Source organism: Parambassis ranga, chromosome 7, assembly GCF_900634625.1.
Source record: "Parambassis ranga chromosome 7, fParRan2.1, whole genome shotgun sequence".
NCBI classification, from domain to species: domain Eukaryota; kingdom Metazoa; phylum Chordata; class Actinopteri; family Ambassidae; genus Parambassis; species Parambassis ranga.
In genome coordinates, this window is record NC_041028.1 from 9,713,487 (window position 1) to 9,738,817 (window position 25,331).

General features: G+C 42.5%; 2 protein-coding genes across 16 annotated transcripts in view; both read right to left on the reverse strand.

Moving 5' to 3' along the window:
• l1cama (L1 cell adhesion molecule, paralog a) overlaps nt 1-14,185 on the reverse strand; it is a 33,787-nt gene extending 19,602 nt beyond the window's left edge. For all 3 annotated transcript variants that reach the window (XM_028410311.1, XM_028410310.1, XM_028410309.1), the window contains exon 1: nt 14,016-14,185. The gene's annotated coding sequence lies outside the window, so the exon portion shown is untranslated. The remainder of the gene's footprint in view (nt 1-14,015) is intronic.
• An 8,315-nt stretch (nt 14,186-22,500) lies between these two features.
• Nucleotides 22,501-25,331, reverse strand: part of huwe1 (HECT, UBA and WWE domain containing E3 ubiquitin protein ligase 1) — a 33,118-nt gene continuing 30,287 nt past the window's right edge. For all 13 annotated transcript variants that reach the window (XM_028410704.1, XM_028410695.1, XM_028410697.1 and 10 more), the window contains 7 exons: nt 25,190-25,330; nt 24,823-25,110; nt 24,626-24,731; nt 24,340-24,457; nt 23,798-23,979; nt 23,434-23,624; nt 22,501-23,348 (listed from right to left, as the gene is read on the reverse strand). In XM_028410704.1, the coding sequence (XP_028266505.1) occupies nt 23,246-23,348; nt 23,434-23,624; nt 23,798-23,979; nt 24,340-24,457; nt 24,626-24,731; nt 24,823-25,110; nt 25,190-25,330 (1,129 nt within the window). In that variant the 3' untranslated portion in view covers nt 22,501-23,245. The remainder of the gene's footprint in view (nt 23,349-23,433; nt 23,625-23,797; nt 23,980-24,339; nt 24,458-24,625; nt 24,732-24,822; nt 25,111-25,189; nt 25,331) is intronic.

The following is a 25,331-nucleotide window of genomic DNA, read 5'->3' on the forward strand; positions in this document are numbered from 1 at the left end:
CCTGCCGATCACTTTTCACAATACATTTCATAGTCTCTCCTCTTCTTTCTACAGCCAGCCACTTTCCTCTCCATCACATTAATAAACTGCTGCAGTAGCACTCCGGCTTGGACAAAAGGCAACGTGGCTGGTTAATTCAATATTTGCAACTTTAATGGAAAAGGGCCTTCGTAGCACAGTAGGAAGCCAATATCTCCTTCATGCCAACACTCTTTGTTTAAAAGGCCAAGTAACATGTATTTCAAGACTGATGATCCATGGTCAGCCCTAAATGGAAATTTACCAGCGAGGAAAAAAAAAAGCTGCAGTGCCACAGCTTATCAGGAATCAGGCCGCACAGACAACGCATTTATCAATATCACTATTAGCATATTAGCTCAGCCCTTAGATGTGTTGCTATTCCCAAGCTATTGCTTGTGGTGAAAGCAAGCCATAAAGTGTTTGCCTCTCTTTCAAAGACCCCACCTCACTGAAACCCCTGTTGTTTTGACAAGGGTTAGGGGTTAATATCGGAGTGCCGCAAAGCTGGAGAAAATAAAGGTTGTCAAAGGAGCCGTGAGGGCAACCGCCCACTCCTTCTCCATCCTGGTTGCCATGACAACTTAGTCTCCACACAGCATCCCCCCCTTGTACATACAAATTCAGTTATTCACACACATGGACAGGGCCTGCAGTGTCACTTATGTATGCGCACACACGTACACACTCGTTCACTCACCTCAAATTCATGCACACATTCACAAGACATTAAAGTACCGGTACTCATGGGTGCCCTCATATCGATGGTATTTACACATTCTTGAGTGACATGTGGCAAAATCACAATCAAGGATTCATAAGGATAAATAATGGATCTGACTGAAAGTTAAAATAAAAGATTCCCAAAGTTCTCCCCAGTCCTCTGCTCTCCTTCTCTCTTCTTTGTACTCCAATAAACACATTTATCCAGCCCATTGCCAAGACTGCAAAGAAGCTACCTCTGGCGTGATTTATTTATTGATGTTTTTCCCCGTAAGACACAATGGGAATGGTGGAAAAAAAAGACTTGGTGAATAATTCAAGGAGAGGGGAGTGGACTCATTAAGATATCAGAGAGGTCTGGAGAAAGACAGGAGAGGTGGATGGAGGGAAGGAGAGACTGGCGAAGAGAAAGAAGGGCAACACCTGCGGGAGATCAGAGGGGGGAGTTAACAACAAAGTCGACAACAAAAAGTCTGAAAAATTCATAGAAAGAAAACAAAGAAGAAGGCGGTTACAAAGAACTAAAACAGTGAAGCGTAAATGACACATGAAAAGAGAGAGATCAGGAGATGAGATCACTGAGCAGTAAAAGCTCTGTAATGATCACAACAGGGATGCTACCCTAACATAACAGTGTATCAGATTCCCTGTTTGTGTGTGTATGTTTGTGTACACGTGGGTTTGTGTGTATTTCAGCATGTATCAGTAAAGATCAGCCCACGTGTCAGCAGGTCAGCTAATCTCTCTTGTCAGCTAATGGAGCCAGTCTTGCAGATGGAGTGCTGCCTTTAGCTATCGCTGCTCCTAGCATGTTAGCTGCTGCTCACTTAAGGCCACATCTGATAAGTTAATTTGCTCAGGGCTTATTGTCTGTCAGTCAGCCAGTTACAGGAAATGAAGTTGTATTGATAAACCAAAAGAAAAAATAACCAGGATGGCACAGATCTGCTGTTTTAGTAGAAGATAAAATCACAAGTGTAGACTTTCACATGAGAAGGTTACAACATGAAGCAAACGCTGAATATCTTTTTTTTTCATTTCCTTTTACTTCATCTGTAATCTAAATAGAAAGAAAACAGACTACAGCAGTCTGAAAAAAACAGGCATACCAGTGAAACAAATTAAATCTTTCTGTACACTAAATGAGATGCACAGCCTACTATGTACACTCACACACACACTGCTTCATTCTTGCTTATGGGCGTCATTTGCTTCATTAGCAACAGCATCAGTCTGATTCTGCGCCTGCAGCACAATGCACGCTAATTACAGACACACCCTCAATGAAGATATAAGATGCAAAAAAGCATCTATATGAAGATACAAAACACACCCTCGTAGGTTATACAGATAAGACACACTGGTGAATTATTGAACAGGAATACACATCATACATGTTAAAGCTACACTGTAATGCACCCTGTGTACAGAGAGATACACAGCTAATGAGGAAACTCTTTGTGACAGCATGTTTTAATGTCCATACAGCAGATAGCTAATAGTGTTAGCTTAAATAAAGAGGGGCAATCATGACGTTATGAAATTACGTGGTGAAGCTATTAGGAGTGACCTTCTCCCTTTCTCCTCCCCTGCTTCTTTTTATGTCTCCTGCTCTGTCCTGCAGCTCCAGCTTTCTCTCTCTCTCTCTCTCTTTATCTCCCACAGTCAGCCGCTCCCCCTTTCTCCTCTTTCTTTTAGAATAGCTTTGCTTGTATTTCCTCTTATTGTAACTTGCATTTTGACCTTCACTGCCACTTTTTTTCTTTACCTTGGTGACTTCATACAGTGTACTGTTTGTGGAAGTGGGGATCAGCAGAGATTCTTCAGTAAATGTGTTTGTATGCAGGCATTCATCCCCTCAGAGAGATAAATTAGAGGGAGATCAGACGGGTGAAAAGGAGATTTTATGTGTGTGAGCGCCGGCAAAGCTTTTGGGGATCAAAGTGGAGCCGGGCAGGACATTAAAAAAGGAGCTGACATCAGTATAGTTTTTGTTAGTGTTAGCCCCCAAACCAGATGCAGCAGCTTAGCACAGTTGGAGATGACAAACCAGCTCCAGCAACACAAACAGCACCAAAGGGGAGCCAGCTACGGAAACAGATGCTCACACAGGATGGTTTTATAAGAGCACAAAATATTTTTGTGCCTCATACAGTATATAGACCTTATGATGATTTTTCCATACAGGTCACATTGTTATTCAGCCAGCCATGTCTGAGTATAATATAAAGCAGCAGAAGAGGAGGTTATCTGATGAGCCTCGGGCATGAACGGGATCATATGTGTGCACTTGTGTCTGGGGTGCATCAAGTGAAGTGTGCAGGTGGGGGAGGCCTGTGTCGGTTGCTGCAGGTAGTGATGTCTGAGGAGGGGCTGTGCAGTCAGTCATCCAGCAGACAAAGAGGAGGGAGTGGTCCCATGGGTCAGGTGATAAGTGGCCCACATAGAGCTGCAGGACACAGCTGCCAGCCACTTGTGTGACACGCAAGGACACGTGGCAACATCCATAGGGAAAAATAGGCACGGCACAACCTTGAAGAGAGGGGAGTGTGTGACCTATGACCTGCAGGTCCTGTCACAGCAGGGTAGACAACTGAGAAGCCTCAAACAAGACCTGCTACAAGGACATCATAACAAAAGCACCTAATTTGCAAAACTGTGTTGTCTTTTAAGAGAAGTTTCCGTGTCTCAGTGTTCAGGTTCTTACACACAGGTGCTTTGATGTATTCCTAAAAGATTATTTTTGCCTTTAAGCTTCTTTACAGACAGCTAGACTTTACCAGAAACATCAGTCAAGGTCTCCTCACACTGGATGTAATCCTGTCTTTTTCACCACTTCAGGGAAATGAGCTGCATGCAGGGCAAGGTCACCGATAGTGCTTTGCTAACACATTTGCATGAAAAGGCTCCAGTGGCTCAACGACTGTGGGAAAGCAGCTAGATTCTTTTTTTTACTGGCCTCATACAGGGCATGTGTGGACATGTGGGAGTCCCACAACATACAGGCATGTTTGCTTCCATGTATAAACAGCACAAACAGAAGAAGCAGGTACACACCTGATGGTATAAATTTAAAGCACAGATTAAGCAGCTTTTTATGAGACCTGGCGATTTGTAGATCTAAAATAATTTATCAGACCTGACAACTTCATGGCAAACCCATTAACTTTGTTGAAAGTTGCAAAAGCAGCACTTCCTCTTAAGTGCTCCTCATCTAATTAAATACAAGGTCTTCTGGGGAGGAGGAAGGAGACATAACGTCTCTTAACAGCTAGCAAATGTCTGTGGAGGACAAACAGAGTGAGTGTACAGGGAGCGGATAGTTGCAGAATGGATTTGTTTGTATGTTTATATATTGTTGTTGTCCTCTTGAAACACTCTAGCATCTTTAATCTAAATTTTTAAAATGCTCTCTGACCTGTCAGCTGCAGAATAATGTGTCTGAAAGAACTCCTTCCAGAACTAACACACAACTAAAACTACAATTTGTGTCAGTAAGTGCAAACATTTAGAATGAGTAATGGTATTGATTAGTCTGTTGTCCAGTATGGACTTCTCTTTCATTCCTGCAGTGTTTGCACTTTGCTGTTTTCTTTATGCATCACACTCTGCAACTCTCTGGTTTATTTGTGTGAGGGTGTGCGAGATTATTTTGATCAAATGTGCTTTATTTAAAATGAGTGGATATATACTGTAGTTTTCTTCATCTCCACAACATCAGTTCTTGAGAAAAAACACTAAAAGTTATTATTCTGTTGTTTGACTAATGTAAAACACAGATTATTAATAAATTAGAGTGACTCAGATAACCACGCCTCACTGGAGATGCTGCTTGTTGCACACATGAAAGCTCAGATTTGAGAACACACACATACGTGCAGGGAGCGACTGAGGGCTGGTTTTGAGTAATAAGACAAGTCAGTTTGAGGGGATTTGCCTGCCATTTAAATGAGACTGATTGAGGATAAAAGACAGCACAGAGTAATGGGAAACCCAGTTTGCATAGTGATAGGGCTTCCTCATAGGTGGCCTCAGCGTGCACACCACCTGTTTGTGCATTTGTGCGAACAAGTGTTTGCTTAGGATGTGATAGGTCAGTGTTGTCATGCATGACTCATTTTGTTTGTTGAAGGATGTGTGCGCACGAGTGTATGAGCGTGTGTGTGTGTGCGTGAGTAGGTGTCAACACCATTGCCTCCCTTGCCTCTCTTTTCTTTTCTCACTTCACTATCACCATGACAACCTCCTGACTCCAGCTCAGCTGCACACAGCAAATATTTCTCCTCCCTCCCCCTCTCACATGTTCATCCTCCTCACCCCATCCCCCCACCTCCCCTTCTGTCATATATCTGCACTTTATACTCTCCACCTTCATCTCGTGTCTCTCATGTCTCCATCTCTTGCTCTTTCCCCGTCTCCGTCTTCCTCCAGTTCCCCTGTTATATCTACACGCTATCCATAGTTGAAAGAGTTTCTCCTTCCTGACAGTTGTCTTTGCCAAAAGTCTGTCTTTTATTTGCACTTTCGGCACTGTTCTCTACTCTCTGCTCCCTACTGATTGCCTCTTACTCTTTATATTGGTATGAAACCTAAGACTTTTTCTGTGTCATAACTCTACCATCACCATCGTCTGTATTCTGCTTCTTGTGGACCACATCTGTCCTGTATCGCAATTTCATTACAACCCCCACTGCCAAGATTATACACAATGCAATTACAGGTAACATTCTACCATCCTCTGTTATTACCTTCTATTGAGCTTGAGACAGGCCAGTCTAAAGGGAAATTTGCAGGCTGGCACAGCGTCGATGCGGTCCCCCTCCGACCCTAAGTGGCTGCCTAACTCCCATCGCATCTGTTATCATTATCATCAGCAGACCATTTCTGCTCTGTAACTAAATACAATCATTACAATGGAATCTACAGTGAAGATGTATTCTGAGGCGGAGCAGCTTGCGCCCCCCAACAGTGGATGGCCAAGCTCAGTCAAAGGCAGCAGTGTTATCTGAGGCACGCAGCCCTGTTTCTGCTGCAGACCCCCGTCTCTATAAATCCCCCCCTCTTCCCCACATCTCTACACAGCTTCAGCCCCTCCATGCACCAGAGCGGTGCATAGAGATCAAGGACATGACATTTTCCAGAACGCACACCAATTTTCAGCAAGGCGCAATATGAAAGAGAGTAAACAGACAACCTGTTCTACCCTGCCAGTGTTCACATCAGTCTGTGCGCGTGCGTCACTCCTGTCAGATATTTAAAGGGGAGTGACAAGCATATCTAGATTTATACTATCTATTCCTGGAGGCAGACAGGGTGAATAAGCAAGAAAAAAAAAGTGAGGATGCTATTTCATGTCTTTTCTATTTATATTGTTCTGCGGAGCTTCACTGCTCATCTCCTTCCTCCTCTTCCTCTTCCTCCTGGGGTATTGCCTCACACACAGAAGCCCCAGCTGTGGTCACAACTTCACCGTATCATCTCGTCTTTTTTTTCTCTCTCATTTTGCTTCAATTATGAGAGCTGACAGAAAGAGTTCGTCTCCAATTCCTGCGAGAGAGGGAGACGAAAACAGATACAGAGAGAGAGCGAGAGAGACGGAGAAAGCTACAGAGATGCAGAGGGAACTGTGGTGACCTTTGCCTGCAGCTGAAGAACCAGAAGAGATTTTCATAGTTACGCCAACAAGGTCTGACAATCCACATCTATACTGTGCACACATACACACAAAACAAAGATGCTCACGCCCAACTGTTGATAGCCCTGTGTGCTCATATAGTCATCATCATGCACCTTCCCATGTAGAAAATAGACCAGCAGTAATATTCTGGAACACTAAATCCCAGGCTACAGCGGCTGATATCTAAATCATCTGCAAGCCATGATAGCACAGCTTAAAACATGCTGATGTTGCTGCTTCCTATATAGGACAGACACAGAGCATGTCAGCAACTCCTGCCAGCAAAGAACTAGGCGGACAAACACCACGTCTGCGTGGCGTTTCAGAAACACCTCAGAGACGTTTTTCTTTTATACAAACTGAAAGCTGAAACCAGCTTTCCTGACACTCATGAAGGCAGATGGGTCCCGCCGGCAGGCCGAGGGGCCTGAACAGAAGGGAACAATGTGTATGACAGCCGCACAGCTAGTAACAACCCTGTCACTAACATTTACTCTAGGCCTATTTATTTTGCCTCAGAGCCACAGACTGGACAAAACATTGTTCTCTACATGCATAAATAAAACACTAAACGTCCGAGCAGAAGTAGTAGTAAGTTACTGTGCATTTAGTCATAGTAGAAGTGAACACACACTGATCCATCCTGTCCGTTCAGGCTGCAGGTCTGCCTCTGCACAGACTGACATTTAATCACTCCAGGATCTCTGTTCTTCACCCTTCCATTCCCTGCTCCCTGGATCTCCCTCTAATTTTAACCTCAACACTCTCACACTTCCTGCTCACTGTCCTGAGCAGCATCAAACTTTAATGGTTTAATGGTAACATTAATAAAAGGATACCGATAATAAACATCCTTTCTTTCTCTCCCAGCACTCCCTCCACTTTCACTCATGCCCCACCCAGCTGTGTAAGGCCTGGAGGTTGAGGTCTGCTTATGTGTATAATTACCTCGTTAACAATATCCGGGCCTCTGTCTATTCTCTTTGTTTCTTTATCTGCTTGGTTACTGCTCTTCATTTTTTTTTCTCTTTTCCTTTCTTCATGACATCTACCCCCCTGAATTAATCTGTTTTCCCTCTTGTTGCTCCTGTGTTTTCTCCTGGGGATTGCTGCCCTTTTATCTTTTCTTCATATTAACACGAGGCCTCACCCTGTGCCTCCTGCTACATCACTGACTCCTCTCCTCAGCACAGATTTCAACAAATGATTTACAATAATTGATACAAGTGGCCACAAAAACCTACCCGATTCATCCCACTGTGCACCAGAGCATGGTGGCTGATGTAAACAGACAGTTTTATAGCATAATATTGAATCTCATTATTGCAGCTTGGGCGTGTGTGTGAGGCTCTCTCTGTAGCGCCATGCCCAATTATCCCTAATCAATTCAGAGTGCAAACTCAAACAACACCACCGAGATGGCTTTAAAAAACACATACCCAGAAGAGGCTAACAAGTTTCACAGACAACATCCTCTTCAGGTAGGAAGGTAGCGTGGCCTCATTTGTCCTGGCTATGAGCAGATAAGGATGGATGATCAGAGGGATGTAGGTCATAAATGGTAAGGAAAACAGCAGGAGTTTAGTTACATAAACTCTTGTATAAAGTCAGTGTCACATGGAAATTATTTGCAACTTTGCAACACACTGGGCAGAAGGCATACTGGAAAAGATGCCAAATTAAATATGCTTATTTTTTCAGCACTATTCAACATTTCTAAGCAATTTACTACATATTCAAGTGTATATTTAGAGGTAAAAAAAAATAGGTAAAAGGGACGTTCTGTAAAAAAAAGCAAAGAAAAGCAGGTAAATATTGTTCACCAGGAAACAAACAAGAGATCACATTTCTCTAAATCCCATCTCATTTCTTCCCTCCTTGACATTTTCTGCTCTTGAATGAGTCTCCTGCTGCTCCTGTTCAATTTTCCTTCTCTTCTCTTACGCTCTTCCCTCTTTGTCTCCAAGCCTCTTGTCTGACATTACCCTGCTTTAACCTTCCTCTTCCACCCCTCCAATGTCTGCTCTCCACCAGCTAGCGCCTGCATGCAGTGTGGTGGGTGTAAGTGTGTAATAGGATGGCACAGTAGGTGAGATTAAATTAGGCCAGTGTATGGGGATTACAACCCACTCAAAACCTGATCCCCTCCCACTCTCTGTAATCCAACCCTAATGAATATATCATGGCTGACACAGCAGATAAACCGCCTTCAGGAAACTACAGTCACAACATCACTGACACACGGAAAGGAGACAAACACAGACAGTGTGTTTACTTACATCACCTGCAGTACTTGAGGCTGTATCAGTGTAAATGTGTGCTTCATGCCTCATCTATTCCAGTTATAGTTAATTCAAATCAAGTGGAGGTGTAGAGTGGGAAAAAGCAAAGTGAAACAAAATCAATACACTTAAATATAATCACTTTGAATAAATAAGTCTTTGGATGGATTCAGAACACTCATACGCGGGAAAATGCCAATCAGTCGATGTGAAGCAGTCACATTCACTTCAGCGCACTCCTCCTGATGCCTCAAACACACAGCTTGTCTCCTTTCTGTCTCCTCCAACAATGCTCATAGCAATTTGGTTATGGAGCTCATCATTCTGATTCACAATGCTTCAGCCAAAGAACATGTCAGCTAGTGATGATGACTTCCAGGAAAACTTTCTCAGCTTTGAGGAACAGTAACTTACAGCCTCTGCCATGACTATCAAATACCTGCGCAGCATTTGTATGGATGACGTGTTTCCTCTGCTCTTCTATTGACTACTGACTGCCAGAATAAAGCTGATTTAAGGGGGAAAACTGTGCTTGGATGAAAGTCATGTTGAGGACATTGAGAAATATTGTTCAAGGAGAAAACAAGGAAAACACAGCATGGATGAAGAATGAACTCCGAAAGTTGTCAAAGGGCCTGTTAAACCCTCAGCAGCACAGCATGATGTAATTCAAAGCAAAGGGTGCTGTAGACCACAGTACAGACATATCAAGGCCCAGAGTTTCATTAAAAATGCAGCCACAAATCAATAAATTAGTAAACCAATGCCACTGTGTCCCCTTAATAAACGGACTGTGAAATGTAATGAAAGCTAGCATGGAACTATGGCATATAAAGTATCACAGTATGGTCAGTGGTTTCACAGATATTGGCAATGTTGTCACACAAATATAGTATTAGCTGGTAACACATTGGGCTTAATTCATTATTATGAAACTGTAGGCAGCAAAGCAAAGAGTGAGTTTTGAATGTATAGTAAAAATAAAAGTACGATTTTCTGTGAAGCAGCAGCTGTTGACTTCATTCTGAACCTGTCCCGGAGCTATAAAACATATTGCGTCTAATTCTACCAGCAGAAAACTGCTTTTCACAGACAAACGGCAATGAGCCAATCTGATGCTGAACTAATTCATTCATCTCATACTGGCCACTGTAAATGGTGACTCATGCACACACAGAAAGATGTATTTGTGACAACATCAACAGCATCAGACAGATACATGCATTGGGGAAATACATAGCACAAAGGGTCTGTTTAGTCTAATTATAGACGCTCATATGAACAATAAAGCTTCTTTCATGGAGCTGACTGACGTCCAGCAGGAGTGACACTGAGGGGAATTCTCCATTCTGCTGAGACAAAGACATAATTTTGCCAGACGAGGACAGCTTCAAGGAGGCAAAGAGAAGGGCAGACAAGGAGTTTCATATCTCCCCTCATTCATATTCAATGCACAGATTTATTGCTGTCCAGCGTCATGATTCTTTTTTTAAACAATGTACACTGACTACTATAAACAGCACAGTAGTGCTGAAAAGAAGTGATATAATTTTCTATTTAATTTTTTAATTCCAAAAGTGTTATTTTCCCAATATTTCCTATGGTTTGGTTATTGGTTAAGTAGTCATTTTTCTCTCTCCTGCCTTCAAATAATCCACTATGGGTTCCCAGTTTTGTAATTTTAACTGCCAATATCATATTTGTTACCCAGGGGATTCGCACAATTTCTCCTCCTCCCATAGCCTCACTTCTGAAAGCTGTAATAAGGTAATTCACTCTGCCAAATTAAATTCGTTTCCATACATGACGCCTCTATTTGTGCCCCAGCTTCCATCACAGGTTCAATTGTATAATAGGGTTGGATTTATGAGTCTTTGTCTTAAAGCCTCTTTCTGGGGAGGCTAATCAGAGCTTCAGTCATTATTTTGATTAAGACCCAAATGTGGCTTTCTCTCTTTTTCTACTGCATGCATGCTGATATGACAAGTGAACCCAAACAACTGCTCAGCAAGAAGAGTGTGGGAGCAGACAGAGCTGCTGAGGCAGTCAAATAAAATGGATTGTTGAAAGATTTGGTCTGTCTGAGAAGAGAGAGTGGGACACATGACTGGAACAAGTCATCACATCAGCAGACAGTTCCCCTTCCACTTTGTCCCATCTACCATAACAGCCGTTATATGTGTGTCATCTCCATACCGTCCCGCTGCCTTTTAAATCAATCCCCTCCATCTTATCCTTGCTGCCTGCCTCGTTTCACCTCTGCAAATTTCAATCCACCCTTTTGCTGTCTTCCTTTCCTCCTCTGCACTTCTCTATAATCATTTACGTGTGGCTGTCCTGTCAATCCAGCTGACCCTTAGCTCCCTAAATCACCACAATGTATTCCCCACCAAACCCTGACAGCATGTCTACACAATCTCCTACTTGACACCCAGTGGGCTGACTCCCATCTGCACAGTCTAAATCAAACAGCCTCCAAGCTGCAGCCGAAGAAGGGGAGGGAGGGATGGGAGGGGAAGTAAGAGCTGACTCTCCATCTTGACAGCATCCTGAAGGTGCACAGGATCCTGACGCTGAACCATGCACACACACACAAGCACGGCATCTGAGAGACATAAACATACACACACACACAGGCATGATAACTCAGGGGAGTCGCACTGAACAAGTCTTTGAATCTGCACTTGTGAGTTTGTAACTATTATTCTCAACGGAAAATAAAAAGGAAAGTAGACATAAAAGTGTAATTGTTGACACTTCAGTCTGAGAGACAGTTCTCCCTCTTAACCCGTGTTTTACCCCTATGCTGCTTTAATGACTGAATCCCCAGAAAGTGATGAGTACAGCCTTTGATCAGCAGCAGACGCTTAAGTAATCAGGCCAGGGAGGCAACGATAGAGAATCTTTAATTTGGTGCACTGCAACAGGATCTCTGCAACGCGTGTTGGTTTGTTTGTGTTGCAGAGGGTGTTGTGTGCAGACATGTCTGTGTTTGCACATGTTTGTACATCATGTTGTTTGGTAAGCACAGCGACTGGTAAAGGTGCCCTGAGGCAATAACAGGTGGCTGAAGAGCAGAGGACCAGCGCAGCACTGTTCTACCCCGGAGTTGCTCCTTACTGGCAGATTGAGAGCACATCACTCCTCTCCTCCTACACATCACCAGCTCTCCTCTTCAACTGGAGGCATTTGGAAGCAGGCCAGACTGACATTATCATCCCGTAAAAAATGAATGCAGAAAATGCATAAACAGCTTTTCCAATTAGATGTTTAGAAATCACCCTTCATCTGCATTGTTCCTGCTCACACCCTCCACTGTGACCGTGCCCTGTTCTGTACTCTAGTTAATTCTCTCTTCCTTTAACACCTATCGCAGTGAACATGTTTTAAATGAAGCACGTTGCCTTTCAAAAGGAAGTCCACATTCTCTCTTCTCTTTTTTATCTTGCTTACACCTATTCTCTCTGTCTGCCTGTCTTTCCTCACATAAATTCCTGCTTCCATCCATCTTCTTTGATGGAACAGCTCAATTAACCAGCCAGAGTCAGAGAGGAGATTACATTCTGCACCACGTTGTAGCAAGGATAATCATACTCGCAGGTCCAGCTATACTCTGACAAACATCACTGCTACACCAGCGGCAGTCTACAGATCCAACTGCCCCTGTCATACAAAAGCAGCTGCATTAAGCAGTATGATAATGTGACCAGCAGTGGGTCTCCTGAGCATAGTGAGGATCCACACACACACAGTACAGCATGCCCTCTTCAGCAGCTGTAGCTTGTATCTATTGTGTGAATGTGTGCAGTGCAGTGTGTTTATGGATGTTGTACAGATGGTAACAAGTCATTGTCAGGCACAGTGCTTCCCTCCCCTTCAGGCCCTTGACCGGGTTCATCTGGGACAAGTTGCAGGCTACTAAGGCATGGACGGGGGGTGGGGGGCACACATGTAGCCTATTGATATTTTTAATTATAGATATTATCATTATACAATCAGTCATATTCTGTGCATGGTGTTAGTCAGAAAACAGCAGACATGCATTAACAATCTACCAGTGGAAGCTGCTCTCAGCTTTCAGCAGCTGCCTCTGGCAATACAGTTTTCTACATCATTAACACAACTGGTGGAACATTCGATTTCCTTGGTGTAGGAACAGGCCGCAGCAGTTGTCAGCCAGCATCTGTGTGGCACACTGCCAGGTGAGCGTCTCCTTTTTTCATCGGCACACCTCCACAGTCTGCTGTGTGCGTGCTGCCCCACCCTTATTTTCCCTCTGATATGTCCTACAGTATAGATATCTCTCTCACTGTCTGCCTCCTGTTGAATGCATCTCTTCCTCCCTCACAGTTTTTTTTTCCTTTCTCCCCTGTAAAGTCTGTATGTAAAGATCGCCTTGCCCCATATCACTGCCCCGCCACAAACAGAGCCACTGCAGCTGTAGGAGATAACACTGCTAGACTAGAAAATTGTTGTAGTCTGCCGTGCTGTGTCGTTCACCATGCAGCCAATTTCATCCTCCACACATCAGTGAAAATCATAGCAGTACATTGCAATCATTGGCTGTACTTAACATTAAGCCACACAGCTAATAGCTGGGGGAGGGGAACACAGGGAGAAAATAAACATTCATATTAAAATAGCAATGCAGAAAAGCAAGAGATTAATCCAAGATTGCAGAATAAGCACAGTAGAGCAGTAAAGTATATTTCCAACATGTGTGACATTTTTCACATATACCTATTGTAAATGTAAATGTGTGTTGCTCAAAAGCAGTTCTTTAACTATTGCTATCTTTCTGTTAATTAAGTAAGCATAAGTCAGTATTATATTGAAATAAAGGCACAAGAAGGTGTAGAATGGCACTGCTATATATTCAATATTAATGTCAGAGGAGACCCTGTTGCATGCAGTGCTCTGAATGTTCAATCGGGAGGAGAAAAACGCACAAACCGCACCAACAGGTCATCTATGATACCTGATTTATACTCTAAATCAATTCAGACAATTAATGTCATTCAGATGAACTAATATCACCTTATTTTTATAATGCATTTAGCATTTTTCTAATGGTTTCAAGTGTAATCCTACAGTTTTCTGAAACATCAGTCAGATTCATCTTCAAAAACGTTTAAATGAAAATGTGTTGAGGTGACATGAACCACGCTGTCCTCCTTTACTGACAGTGAAAAAATGAGGCAAAGGTGCGACTCCATAACAAGCCACCTAACAGCCTAATTAACCCGCTCCCCGGCACACTCCCGCTTTATTTTCATGTAATGACAAACTGTCTCATCATAAATAAATCCTCTTACCTCCAACAGTGATGCTCCGTTTCTCTGGGAACTCCTCACGCCTTTTTCCTCCCTTTCTTCCTTATCTACTTGTGCCTTTTTTTTGCTCTTCTCTATGAAATTGATTGTGCCCCTCTTCTCTCTGCTGATGCTGCAGTGATAGAAAAACACACCCTCCTTCGGCCGCGCTCTCTCCCTCTCTCTCTCTCCCTTCCTGACTCTCATTGGCTGCCTGTTAGAGGTGACATCACCCTTCTTCTCTCCTGCCTCCCTCCCTCCTCCTGTGCCTCCTCCCTCCCTCTCTTCACCTCACTCTCTGTGGACTCTGACCATTCCGTTATTGCACTCCCCCTTCCATCCTCCTTCCTGTATCCTTCTTCCTCCCTGTATCACCAGCAGCTTTCCTTTATTTTTTTATTTATTCATCCAAGCAGTGGTGAGAATAATAAAGCAGACTGCACATTAGCATAAAGCACACAGCCTATGGCCCCTCAGCACTTCTCCTGCACCATTCCAAGAGCAACAAAAGATGAAAAAACGGCCGTATGAGGTTTTGTGTTAGAATAATCTCCAGCCTCCAATGGGCTCAACTTTCATAAGCTCTTTTAATTCACTGCACCACTTACTTCAACTGGGCTTTAGTTCATTATAATCACAGCCATGACTGGGATGAGTGTTACATAACTGGTGAATGGAAATGTGTCAGGAATCACTGCCGTCTTATCTGAGTTTGAGGAAGGGAGGCGGGCCGCAGAGATGCACTGATTCCAGGGTAATGAAGGGTTGGGTTGTCTGGCTGTGTTTTGTTGTTGTGACACACTAACACTGGATCATTTTAAATGCTTTTATCTCTGTGATTAGTCTGAATTTAGGGTGCACTCAGTATTCTCTCATCTTACAAATCTGAGTGTTTGTTCTGCTTTAAGCACTACATAATGTATATGCATAGAATAATTAAACCTCCTCCAGCCGACTTCCCTCTCCAAAACCCTTCGACTGCAGCCTTTGAAACAGTTTACCCCTCGCTGTTTTTACGCTTACTACTACCACAGTCCTCATTACTAATTCTTTATTCTGTTATATCCATTTGTGAATCTGCAATCCCTGAGCAGATAGAAACAAACACTGTGAAATGCAGTAAACACTAACCGCAGCATGTTTGAGTTTGTACAGTTATTATTATGACCACAAGGCTGCTTTCATGTTCTGTGATTCTGGGCTTTTCGGATGATTAGTTCCTTCGGTGTGGGTCTCCTGTTTGTCAAGCCATGCAACAACCATAAGAGTGGAATGTGCAGTTTTAAGATTTGTGATTAAGGCCACTGACTTTAATATATCAGTATTGCTAATTAGGGCATGTTGCACCAGGGATGTCACTACGTGTTAAAAGGTGTTGGGAGTCTTCTTTTATAACTGAATTTGGTAATGCATCATCTCAAATATATATACTGTGGAGCTGTTAGAACATTGTGTACATTAGAGACTTACTTTTTATTGGAAAACACTGCAGATGAATTTTTCTTCCTGAAACAAGAGAAGAAAAAGACAAAAAAAAAGGATGAGAGGACAGTTTCAGGCACATTCCACACGAGTCCCTAAAAATACACTTCAGGTAACTGGGTCAGCACCATGTCCAGTTTGAAAACCCTCCATTCCCACCAAGCTGCTGTGGTTTTCCTTTGTGTCTCTCCAACCTGAGGGTGCCAGTGTGCCCATCTGCCACTGATGTCCGAAGATTTGCCAGGCATTCAGACAAAAGCTGCTTCAGCAGCAGACAGCATGGAAGTAATGATTGATGATGCCAGTTAGGTGAGAACCTCTGCCATTATCCTCAGGAGAGGCGTGATGGCAGAGAGGCAGAGAGGTCAGGGTCAAAACTCAGGCTGGTTGTATGCCAGGAGGCAGAGACAAAAATGAGGCACGAGGCTGGAGGGGAACATGTGGTGGACATGACAATGATGGGAATACAGTGAGCTGGAGCTTTTTTTTGTTCTGTTTTTGAAAACATTACGAAGTCAAGAAGAAAAGGATTTTAGGGTCAATATATCAAGTTGATGTAGAAATAGTAGAAATATCTATACATGTAGATGTGTTTTAGATTTTAGATTAAAAATGTGATGAGATTTGCTACCATAAGCAGAGCTTTCAGGAGGAACATCTATTCGTTCATCTAGTTTCTTAACATTGTATAGGGTCAGGATCCTATCCCAGATGTCAATGGGCAAAGGCGTGGTGCACCTTCACACTCACCAATTTAGAATCCACAATTAACCTAGCATGCACGTCTTTGTTGTGTGGGAGAAATCCTGAGTAATTGGACAAAAGTCGCACAAATTCCACACCAAAAGGTCCGAGCCAGATTCGAGCAAGGAATAAGGTGACAGTATCTTCACAAACCCTTCAGCAGAAACCCAATCTGCACCATGGAGCCACTTCACCTCTTCACTTAAGACTAAAAGGTAAACACTGTAATATTCATAAGGCCATACAAGTGGTTAACAGACGGAACTTAGCATCCATCTTGTTGACGGTCGCAATAAAAGTAATATCTCTCCTGGGTCATGATGGTTTCACCTCCTTATAGAGTAAAGTTTGATATTAAACTCCTGCAGGAGCACAAGTCCCCCTCTGTGACCTTTAGTAGTATGAACTTATCTGTGAAGCAACGGTCAATCCTTCACAAATACAGCACCTAAAATATGGGAAAATATGCTCATGTAACCCAGGCAACTAGACTTGGCTTCGAACTCTAATCTTCTAAGAAATTTCCTGGGAAAGAAGAAACTGTTAGAAATATGTCTGTTCTTTTGTCCTGATCTGGCCTCAGACACACATGAGGGAAGCAAGATGAGGAATGTCAACATATCAGAAGAAGGAAAGGCTGAAGTTCTCCCTCTCTATTGTCTTGAGTTCATCCTCAACACAGACCAGGCCTATATGCTTAAAATCACTCATCTGTAAGAGATTTCTCGCATGCCCTTGCAAAAGCTCTCAGCTCATCTTCCTTCCTCCCAACTTGACTGTAAGTGAGTCAGCTGGCAGACTGGCGGCGGAGATGGAATGATATATGAGGGGGAAGAGAGGGAGAGGGGAGAGCGAGAGAGAGAGACAGAGAAGGTTATGAATGAACAACTTAAAGCATGGAGCTGCAGGAAAAACAGGTGCAGTCAGCAAAAGACAGAGAGAGAGAGAGAGAGAGAGGGAAAGACAAATCCATCAGCTTAAAAAGCCAGGAGACGTGCAGTATAGTAAATGACTGCAGTATGGGTGTGGAGGAAGAAGAGGATACTGTGTAAAAAACAATAAAAAATACATATGCATATAAACAGGCAGATGCTAAACTTAACATTTGTTTGGTGTCCTGGAAAAGCACAGTTGCAAATGTTACAATCAACTGATAGATGTAACTGTTGGATGCATGACATTATCCACAAAGTTGTCAGTATAGCCGGCAATGGCAATTTAACCCCTTCAGGGTGGTGAGATAACATGTGGGAGCCCCACATCACCCTAATGACTGGCATTACAGTGCATTATCTAATACATATTGTCAAATATGACATCATCACCTGATAGCAGATCCTAACCAAAATAACCAAATCACATGTTAAGACTAGAAATGTAATTACATAAGGTGTCAATAATTAAAATGATTAGTTGCTACAGCTCTGTGGACACAGAAGAGTCCAGTGGGGTTAAAATAAGGTCTTTGAAGACACATTGAAGGTGTTGAGGAGGTGCTTGGGGGAGAGTGACAGAAAAAAAGATGAAAAGGTGGCACCATGGGGGGAAAAGATTAAAAAAAAAAGACTTGATGTGACAGTTTTAAGAAGAGAGAGAGGTGATAGGGAGCAGAGCCAAAGATAGAGCCTGAGTGAGAAGTGGCCAGTCAGAGTTAGACTTAACTCTCTGCTACATCTGCACTGTTCCTGTCCTGCTGATGGGACTTTTGGGGAGCCATTGATCCAGCTAAAGTCATTAGGTGGCCAGAAGGTCAGCCAGCCATCTCTGACCCGGCGTTAATCACTCACTAATTGAAGGGAAATGACTCTGATTTAGTTTCCTGCCATGCTTAGAGTGGCCTGGCTGCTAGATATGACCAGCACTTCACTCAGCAGAACATATCTCATTAAGCACAGTAACTGCATGTTAATAGCAGTGAGTTGGCCTCAGACCAACGAAATGTGCTAACATCAAAGGTTAGAGCATGAGCTGGGATGCTGTCGCTGCCAAAGAATCAAACTGCAGATAGTCAGTCAGAGCGGATATGGTCATGTGCAGCTTATGTATACTCAAATGTTCTGGCATTGTTATTCAAATGAAGGCTTTGCATAGAACTTGAAACTGCAGTGATGAAAGCAAAGGGAGTTTTTACTTCAAAGGCTTCTTTATTTTGTGTTACAGTGAGCCATGTTGAAATTACATCATCCAATGATTTGCATTTTTAAAAGTTGTTGTTGTTGTTGTCTTTAAGTAGATAAATGTAAACAGTGTTACTGTATATTGCCTGCTGCTGTATTACCTCTCCCTCAGCGACTCTACAGCATTCCCTAAACGATAACCTTCAGTGGTCGCCTACACATACGATTGCATGCAGAGGCCTGCCTCTGCTAAAATGCCACAAGGTGCTCACTGCTGTGCCACTGAGGGGAGGAAAGGGAGGAGCGTCAAGATGCAAAGTGCTAGGTAGGTATACGACCACAGAGAAGCACAGAGGTAATAAAGAATATGACCTTTACAGCAGACAGACCGTCACTTCTTGTTTGGATCTGGACTCTGCTGTCTGTGTGCTTTTGTCTGTGACCAAAGGCCAGTCTATACGCATCCACCCTAAAGAAAAACAGAAAAGCACAGGTGCACACAAACATTAGTTCTTGAAAGACAAAGTGAAGCCCCCAAAAAATAAAAAAGTCTCGTCCTCACAGGCAGAGCACAGATAGCAGCCTCATCAGTAGGTGATGACAAACGCCAACAGATTCACATCAGCAGATAACACCCTCCCCAACCCGGCTCACTGCTGTCAAAACTGGGGGCTGCTTCTGTCCACCTTGATATATCAAGCTTCCCCTTCATCTATACATTTGGAGCAGAGAGTTCACAACATTTGAGCTCTGAGATCCTGATTTGAAAGTTTCCATTTTATATTTGGAACATCTGTCATGATTAAACCACACTGAATTAATGAGAAGAAAACAATAAGAAGGTGGCAGAGTGGCGCTCACACCCTGTAAATAGCTACAGTGCCAACTGGTTTCTCCTGCAAAAGAGTTTATTGATTATGAATATTCATCAAGCCTCACCCTTTATTTTTAGTGCTTCAGGGATCACAGGGAAAAAGTGGCTGATGAATTCTGCAAAGAAAGGGTTAAGCACTATCATCCATTTTCTTCAGTATAAATATCTCTCTAGCTAATTAGAAACATTAAACCAATTACTCTAATGAATTGATTTTGTCCCTTTGCCCGTTTGGGCACTGTGCTTTTATCATTTTGTTCTGTGAGTGCTGCAATGTTGTGATTTACTTCAGAGGGACAGCAGCAGTAAAATGTATTAGGCTGAGAGCTTTCTGGCTCATACACAAAGCAGTCATTATTAATGAACTCCACCGACCTTCATTTCCTCCTCAGCTCCACTATCACTGATGAGGAGCGATCGCTGTTGTCAGTGTACTTTGTTTACCCACAACAAGTTATTTCCTTTACGTGTGCACACACCCAACCCACACAGTGTTGTTGATTTCTTTTGAACACTGCCCTTTAGTTCTAACAAATTCTGAATTTGTCACACTTTACAAACATGCAAACAAAATACAACAGCGGCTCCAAACACACAGTCATAATTCAATTTTTATAAACCCCCCTAAATTGTTCCCAGAGCATGAAATGGAAAACATCAGAGTGACTTTACTGGAAGCCAAACTGCTGTACGCCAGCCAGGAGGGGCGACAACAATGAGGCAACAGACTGGAGAGGGACATGTGGTGGACAATGACGGGACATACAGAGCTCTGTTTTTGAAAACATTTTAAGGTCAATATAACTAGTGTATGTATAAATATCTATAGATATAGATGTATTTTCAGAAATGTAAATAGATCCATTCATCTATTTTCTTAACATTGTATTGGGTCAGGATCCTATCCAAGATGTCAATGGGCAAAAGGTGTGCTACACCCTCACACTCACCAATTTACAATCCCCAATTAACCTAGCCTGCACGTCTTTGGTGTATGGGACAAATTGTTCCTGGAGCATGAAATGGAAAACATCAGAGTGACTTTACTGGAAGCCAAACTGCACTGACACGGCAGAACAGGGAACATCCTGTTCACTCTAATGGTCACTGCACAGTGGAGGTGGCAGCACAACGCATTGCAACAGCTCATTACACAGCACAACTGATATCTTTATCCCCAACAGACAAGTACAGGAGCAGATATTCAACATCATCTCTTATTCCCCCAGTTAGCCAAAAGGGTAACCCATTAGTGAAGTAATGTAAAGTCAAATGATTTGCCAGGCAAATTCCCTGCATGGATTAATTAGTTTCCCCCTTAAATTGCAAATCAAAGTCTCAGCAACAGACGCTCACAAAATATGCAAATTATGTGTGGCCAATGGGAAACGGCATCTGTGCTTCATACATGAGGGTAGCTGGCTGCAGCCAATGGGCTGCAAACCAGGTCTTAGCATGGGGTCTGAAATCCCTTGCATGACAGCACAGTAATTTCATTTATCACGCCTCAGAACGCACCAAATCAGACATGGATGCTCCCCATTCTGCCACCGGTGTGCAGGTTTTCAGCGGGAGTATGGGTAGAAGGGTAGGGTCAAAAGAAACAGCAAAGGAGCACGCTCAAATCGAGTTTCACTGGTGTAGGGGTCCTAGAGTGGAACAAATGGAGCACGCAAGAGTAGTAGGTGGCAACAAATAGGATAATTGAGAGAAAAACGAGTAACGACAGCTGCAGACATGCAAAGGCTTCACAGAGCATGAGGGAAGGGAAGCCCAAGGAGGTGTAACATATGTTAAAATATGGGTGGGTATTAGGAGAACAACACCAGCAACAGATAATGTAACAAATGTAATGTAAATAATGTAATCTAATGTAAACAAGAAATGCTAAAATGTGTCTGTAAGAAGGAACTCAGAAGACAGATGTGAAGACAAACCTCTGGAAAAACTGTTGTCACTAAGCAACAACATACACAAATGAACAGAGGTACAGATGCGTTTCTATTATTAGTATATTTCACATGTATGCTAATATGTTTTTTTTAAACTGTGTGTGCAGGCGGGGGGTGCATCCAATCGCCTACATGTGTATCTGCTTTGTCCTCACAAGTCTATCACAACACTGACATAGAAAGGCAGAGGGAAGGAAAAACACTGCAATCAAAGGTATACAAGCTGTCATTAAATGGTCAGAGCCCTAGTGACTTCAAGTCAGAGGTTGCTGTTGTCACTAACTGAACTGTAGTGCATGAACCTCCTCCTCCAGCAGGAAAATGGGACCAGGCCTAACATGGGCAGATATCTATTCAGCTGTGCAACTGTAAATTCTGTCTATTTTTAAGCACATAAACATAATTGGTGGGCAGGATCATTAATTATGTGGAAATAACACCAGGATGAGGCTCCAGGTCTGGGCGAGATATTGCAGAACCAGGGAAGGTAGGGAGAAGGATGAATATTCCCCACATTTATACATGTGTAACAAAATAAAAGATTTATTTACATTTAAAGAGACATTTGCATTTATCATTATGTCAACTGGCTAAAAAGTGTTTTGTTGAGTTAGTGTAGTTCACTTTACATTCTTGGAATGTGCAATTTTAACTCAGGTCTTTACTAGACAAGAAGTCTTAGTTAAAATTCAATGTAGTCAATAATTGCTTTGAAACTGGGTATAAGAAACTAAAACCTACCCGTAACATATTATACAGTATATAAGCTCAGTGTGACTATAACTATATAACTGTAACTGACTGTAACTCCCTTATGCCTGGTGTAACTTCTACCAGGTATGAAAAACCATGCCTGGTAGTTCCATTCATGATGTGTTGGCACACATAATCAGATAAATCTTTGACAACATGAAACCCCATTCAATACACCATCTTCATTTCATCAATAATAGAAAGACTGCAAGTGGGAACACTGAGTTGTGACATAATGGGGAATGGAGGGCATGTGGGGCCTGCGAGCTGCTGTTATAGTCCTAACTAGTTTGAACCAAAGCAGCTTCAGGCTGGGGATGAGAAGCCTCCTCTAGGATGACATCTGTCATCACCCATCATGTCTTAACTGATTTTGCCATAAGGAAGAGTTGGATCCACTGCTGTATTCAACATGGGATTTATATCATAAAGATACGGGGGATTCCACTGATGACAAAATATATTTCTTCTGAAAAATGTAACATTTACAGTTAACACATTCGACTAAAAAGAAATTAATTCACTGCAAATAATAGTTGAAACACTGTTAAAGGAGACAATGAACGCAATTTTATGCATTTATTCATGTAGTTATTCCACTCTGATTCAAAGGCTCAAGGCTGGGTCAGCGGTTTAATAGCCAAAAATACTCTAGAATTTATGGTTAATGTTTTTTTCCTCCTTCAGGTTTTCTCTTCATTTTTGTACCATCCTTCCTTAAAAATGCCACAAAACTTTTAAAAGTGCATTTTTGTGAATATCTCCAAAACTTCTCAAGTTACCCCCATAAAAATGTCCCCCGTCATCAAGGCTTGTGAGGTCACAAATTTGCAACAGGAAACCACCAACATTTTTCCCCAAAGGTTTTATAACCATACTGTTCAAACAACATTCTCTTTATCTTTTTACACAGCCAGAGAACAAAAAAGATTGAACATAATAAACTCCCAAACCTTTTGTACAGAGAAATCAAACTAAATGAAGAAAACATCTCTTATATTAGTCCATGTTTTATCCTGTGAATCCCCCTCTTGCATTTGCCATTAAATTGGGAAGGGAGACACAACCGTGCCCAAATGAGGCTCTCTGTGTTGTATGCAATATCAATCAGTCTATTTCACTTGCTGGTTTTATCTGTTTTATATGGAATAGAAACCAGCAAGTCTAGGCCATTCAACAGGTAACCCAGTAATGTCTATGATAATGTGTGCATGTGTGTGCGTGCGTTCAAGGGTTGTCAGTGTGAATGTGTCAGGAGTAGGCAAATCTAAATTAATTGTATGCATGTCTGTGTGTTAAGAGTCTCGTAGTTTAAGCCAGTCCAAATCCCTCTGAGCACTCCTGAATGGCCAACAGCAGCATATGTCTCAGCTTCTCATAGCTCTCATAGGCTGGAAGGTCCAGCTGGTTAAAGCTGAGGGTGAAGAAACAAAGAGAACGTTACAGTTGCATTTTTAATATTTGTTTCCTTCCAAGTTATTATTTAGGCGTGTGTTTACCAGGTATGAGCAGATGGCAGGCGGTCAGTGGACCGATCATCACGGTGGATCTGGAACTTCTGGATGCCATTCATGCCCTCAAGAGCTGCAAAACCCTGGAGGGGAACCTTGGATGTCCCAGTGACAAACTGTAAGAATTTGGCCCGGTCTGCCTGATCAAAAGACCGCAAGGCCCTCCAGAACCACTGAATCTAAAACAACAAATGTGACAAAAAGCAGTTATAGACCTTTTATGTTTTTTTTTTCGTGGGAGAAAAATAGTGGCAAAAAAACACAACATATACAATGCTAAACTGATATGCAACCTCATGGGAACATGGCCACACTGGCTGTACTCTTAACAAAATAATAATAAATGTCTTACCTGGATGGAGCTGGACTGGTATTTGTGATATTCTGTGTTGGCCTTCAGGTCATCAATGTCAATAGTAGGAAGGCCCGAGATGAGCAGCTCCAGCTCCTGCTCAGTGAAGATGGAAATCAGCCTCTTGGGGATGATCTCATAGAAACCCTCAAGGAAGGCTGCCAGCTGTTTACGTATTGCACCTAGAAAACAGATGAAGTAAGAGTATTGTTATTTAACATGTAGCAAACTATTTATTATATTCATTTAAAAAGCTGCATTGATTAAGGATAATTAAGTGCAATAAAAAATATATAATATAATTATTATTAATTATAATATAAAAGAATATTTTACCAGAGAAAACCACTACCAGTATTACCTGTTCAATTCAAAGCTTTAGTGCTGCCACCTAGTGGCATAATTTTGTACAATATGCTTACTATATACTACCACAACATTTAAAAATCTCCTGGTGAATATAGACACACATTTGAATCAATTTCTATTGTAAAATGATGCATATGAGAAATGTAATACATATATAAACAACCAAACCTCACCTGTCATCTTCATCTGGCACACCAAGTGCACATACTCTTTTTTGTTTTCCTCAGTGACGAGGATATTGGCTCCATTTGGCTTGAGGTCTCTCACTTCACACACCCCAAACTCCTGGACCTATATACAAAAAAAAAACACCAAGTCTTTTTAGTGTTCATTGTGTCTTGTAGCATTTCAGTGTTTGGGGGAAAAGAGAGAAAAACACACATGCAAAACATATTTTGGCCCCACAACATGAGGCCAAATCCTAGTGATAATAGAACAATAATCAGAGCAAACACCCACCTCTGTGCTGAATGTCAGCTCATAGCCCAGTGTGGACACATCGTTTTCTAACAAGTACACCAAGCCCTGGAAGAACGGGTAGTCCTCACTTTCCATGTCTGTGTACCTGCAACACCACACAAATGTCTGTAAGAATTCTATGCATATAAATGCTGAGAATACATAGCTCATCTTGCTCGTAAGCTTTCTGAAAATACCTGACACTCTTGCCAAGGATGTGCTTGTAGAAGCTGCGGGTGAAATAGCACTCCAGTAACCGGTTGTCATAGACTGCCTTGGCCACAACACGGCCCACAAATTTGAAGTAGCTGAGGTGGTTGGGGTTGCAGTGGGATGAGGGGTTGATAGTGTAGGTGACACGGTCTCCTGGTGAAGTGCGGAACAGGGCGTACATGGGGTTGAACATCTCACGGGAGATAATCATGTACCATTCCCTCAACAAGCCACCTGCATCCTGGCCCTCCTCCCCTTCAAACACGATGTACCTGTAAAGCAAAAATGAGCATAGAATGAGTTGTTCTGAATTAAGAAGACATGCCCATAGACAGAATGATAAAGTCATACAGCCTATTCTTCATGTCCTCTGGGCTCTTGCGATGCAGCTCCCTGTAGGAGTCCTCGAACACATGATCTCTCCTCACGTGAACAGCCATGTCCTCCTTCCGCAGGCCTTCATCCAGTCTCTCTAATTCTTGACGGAAGTACC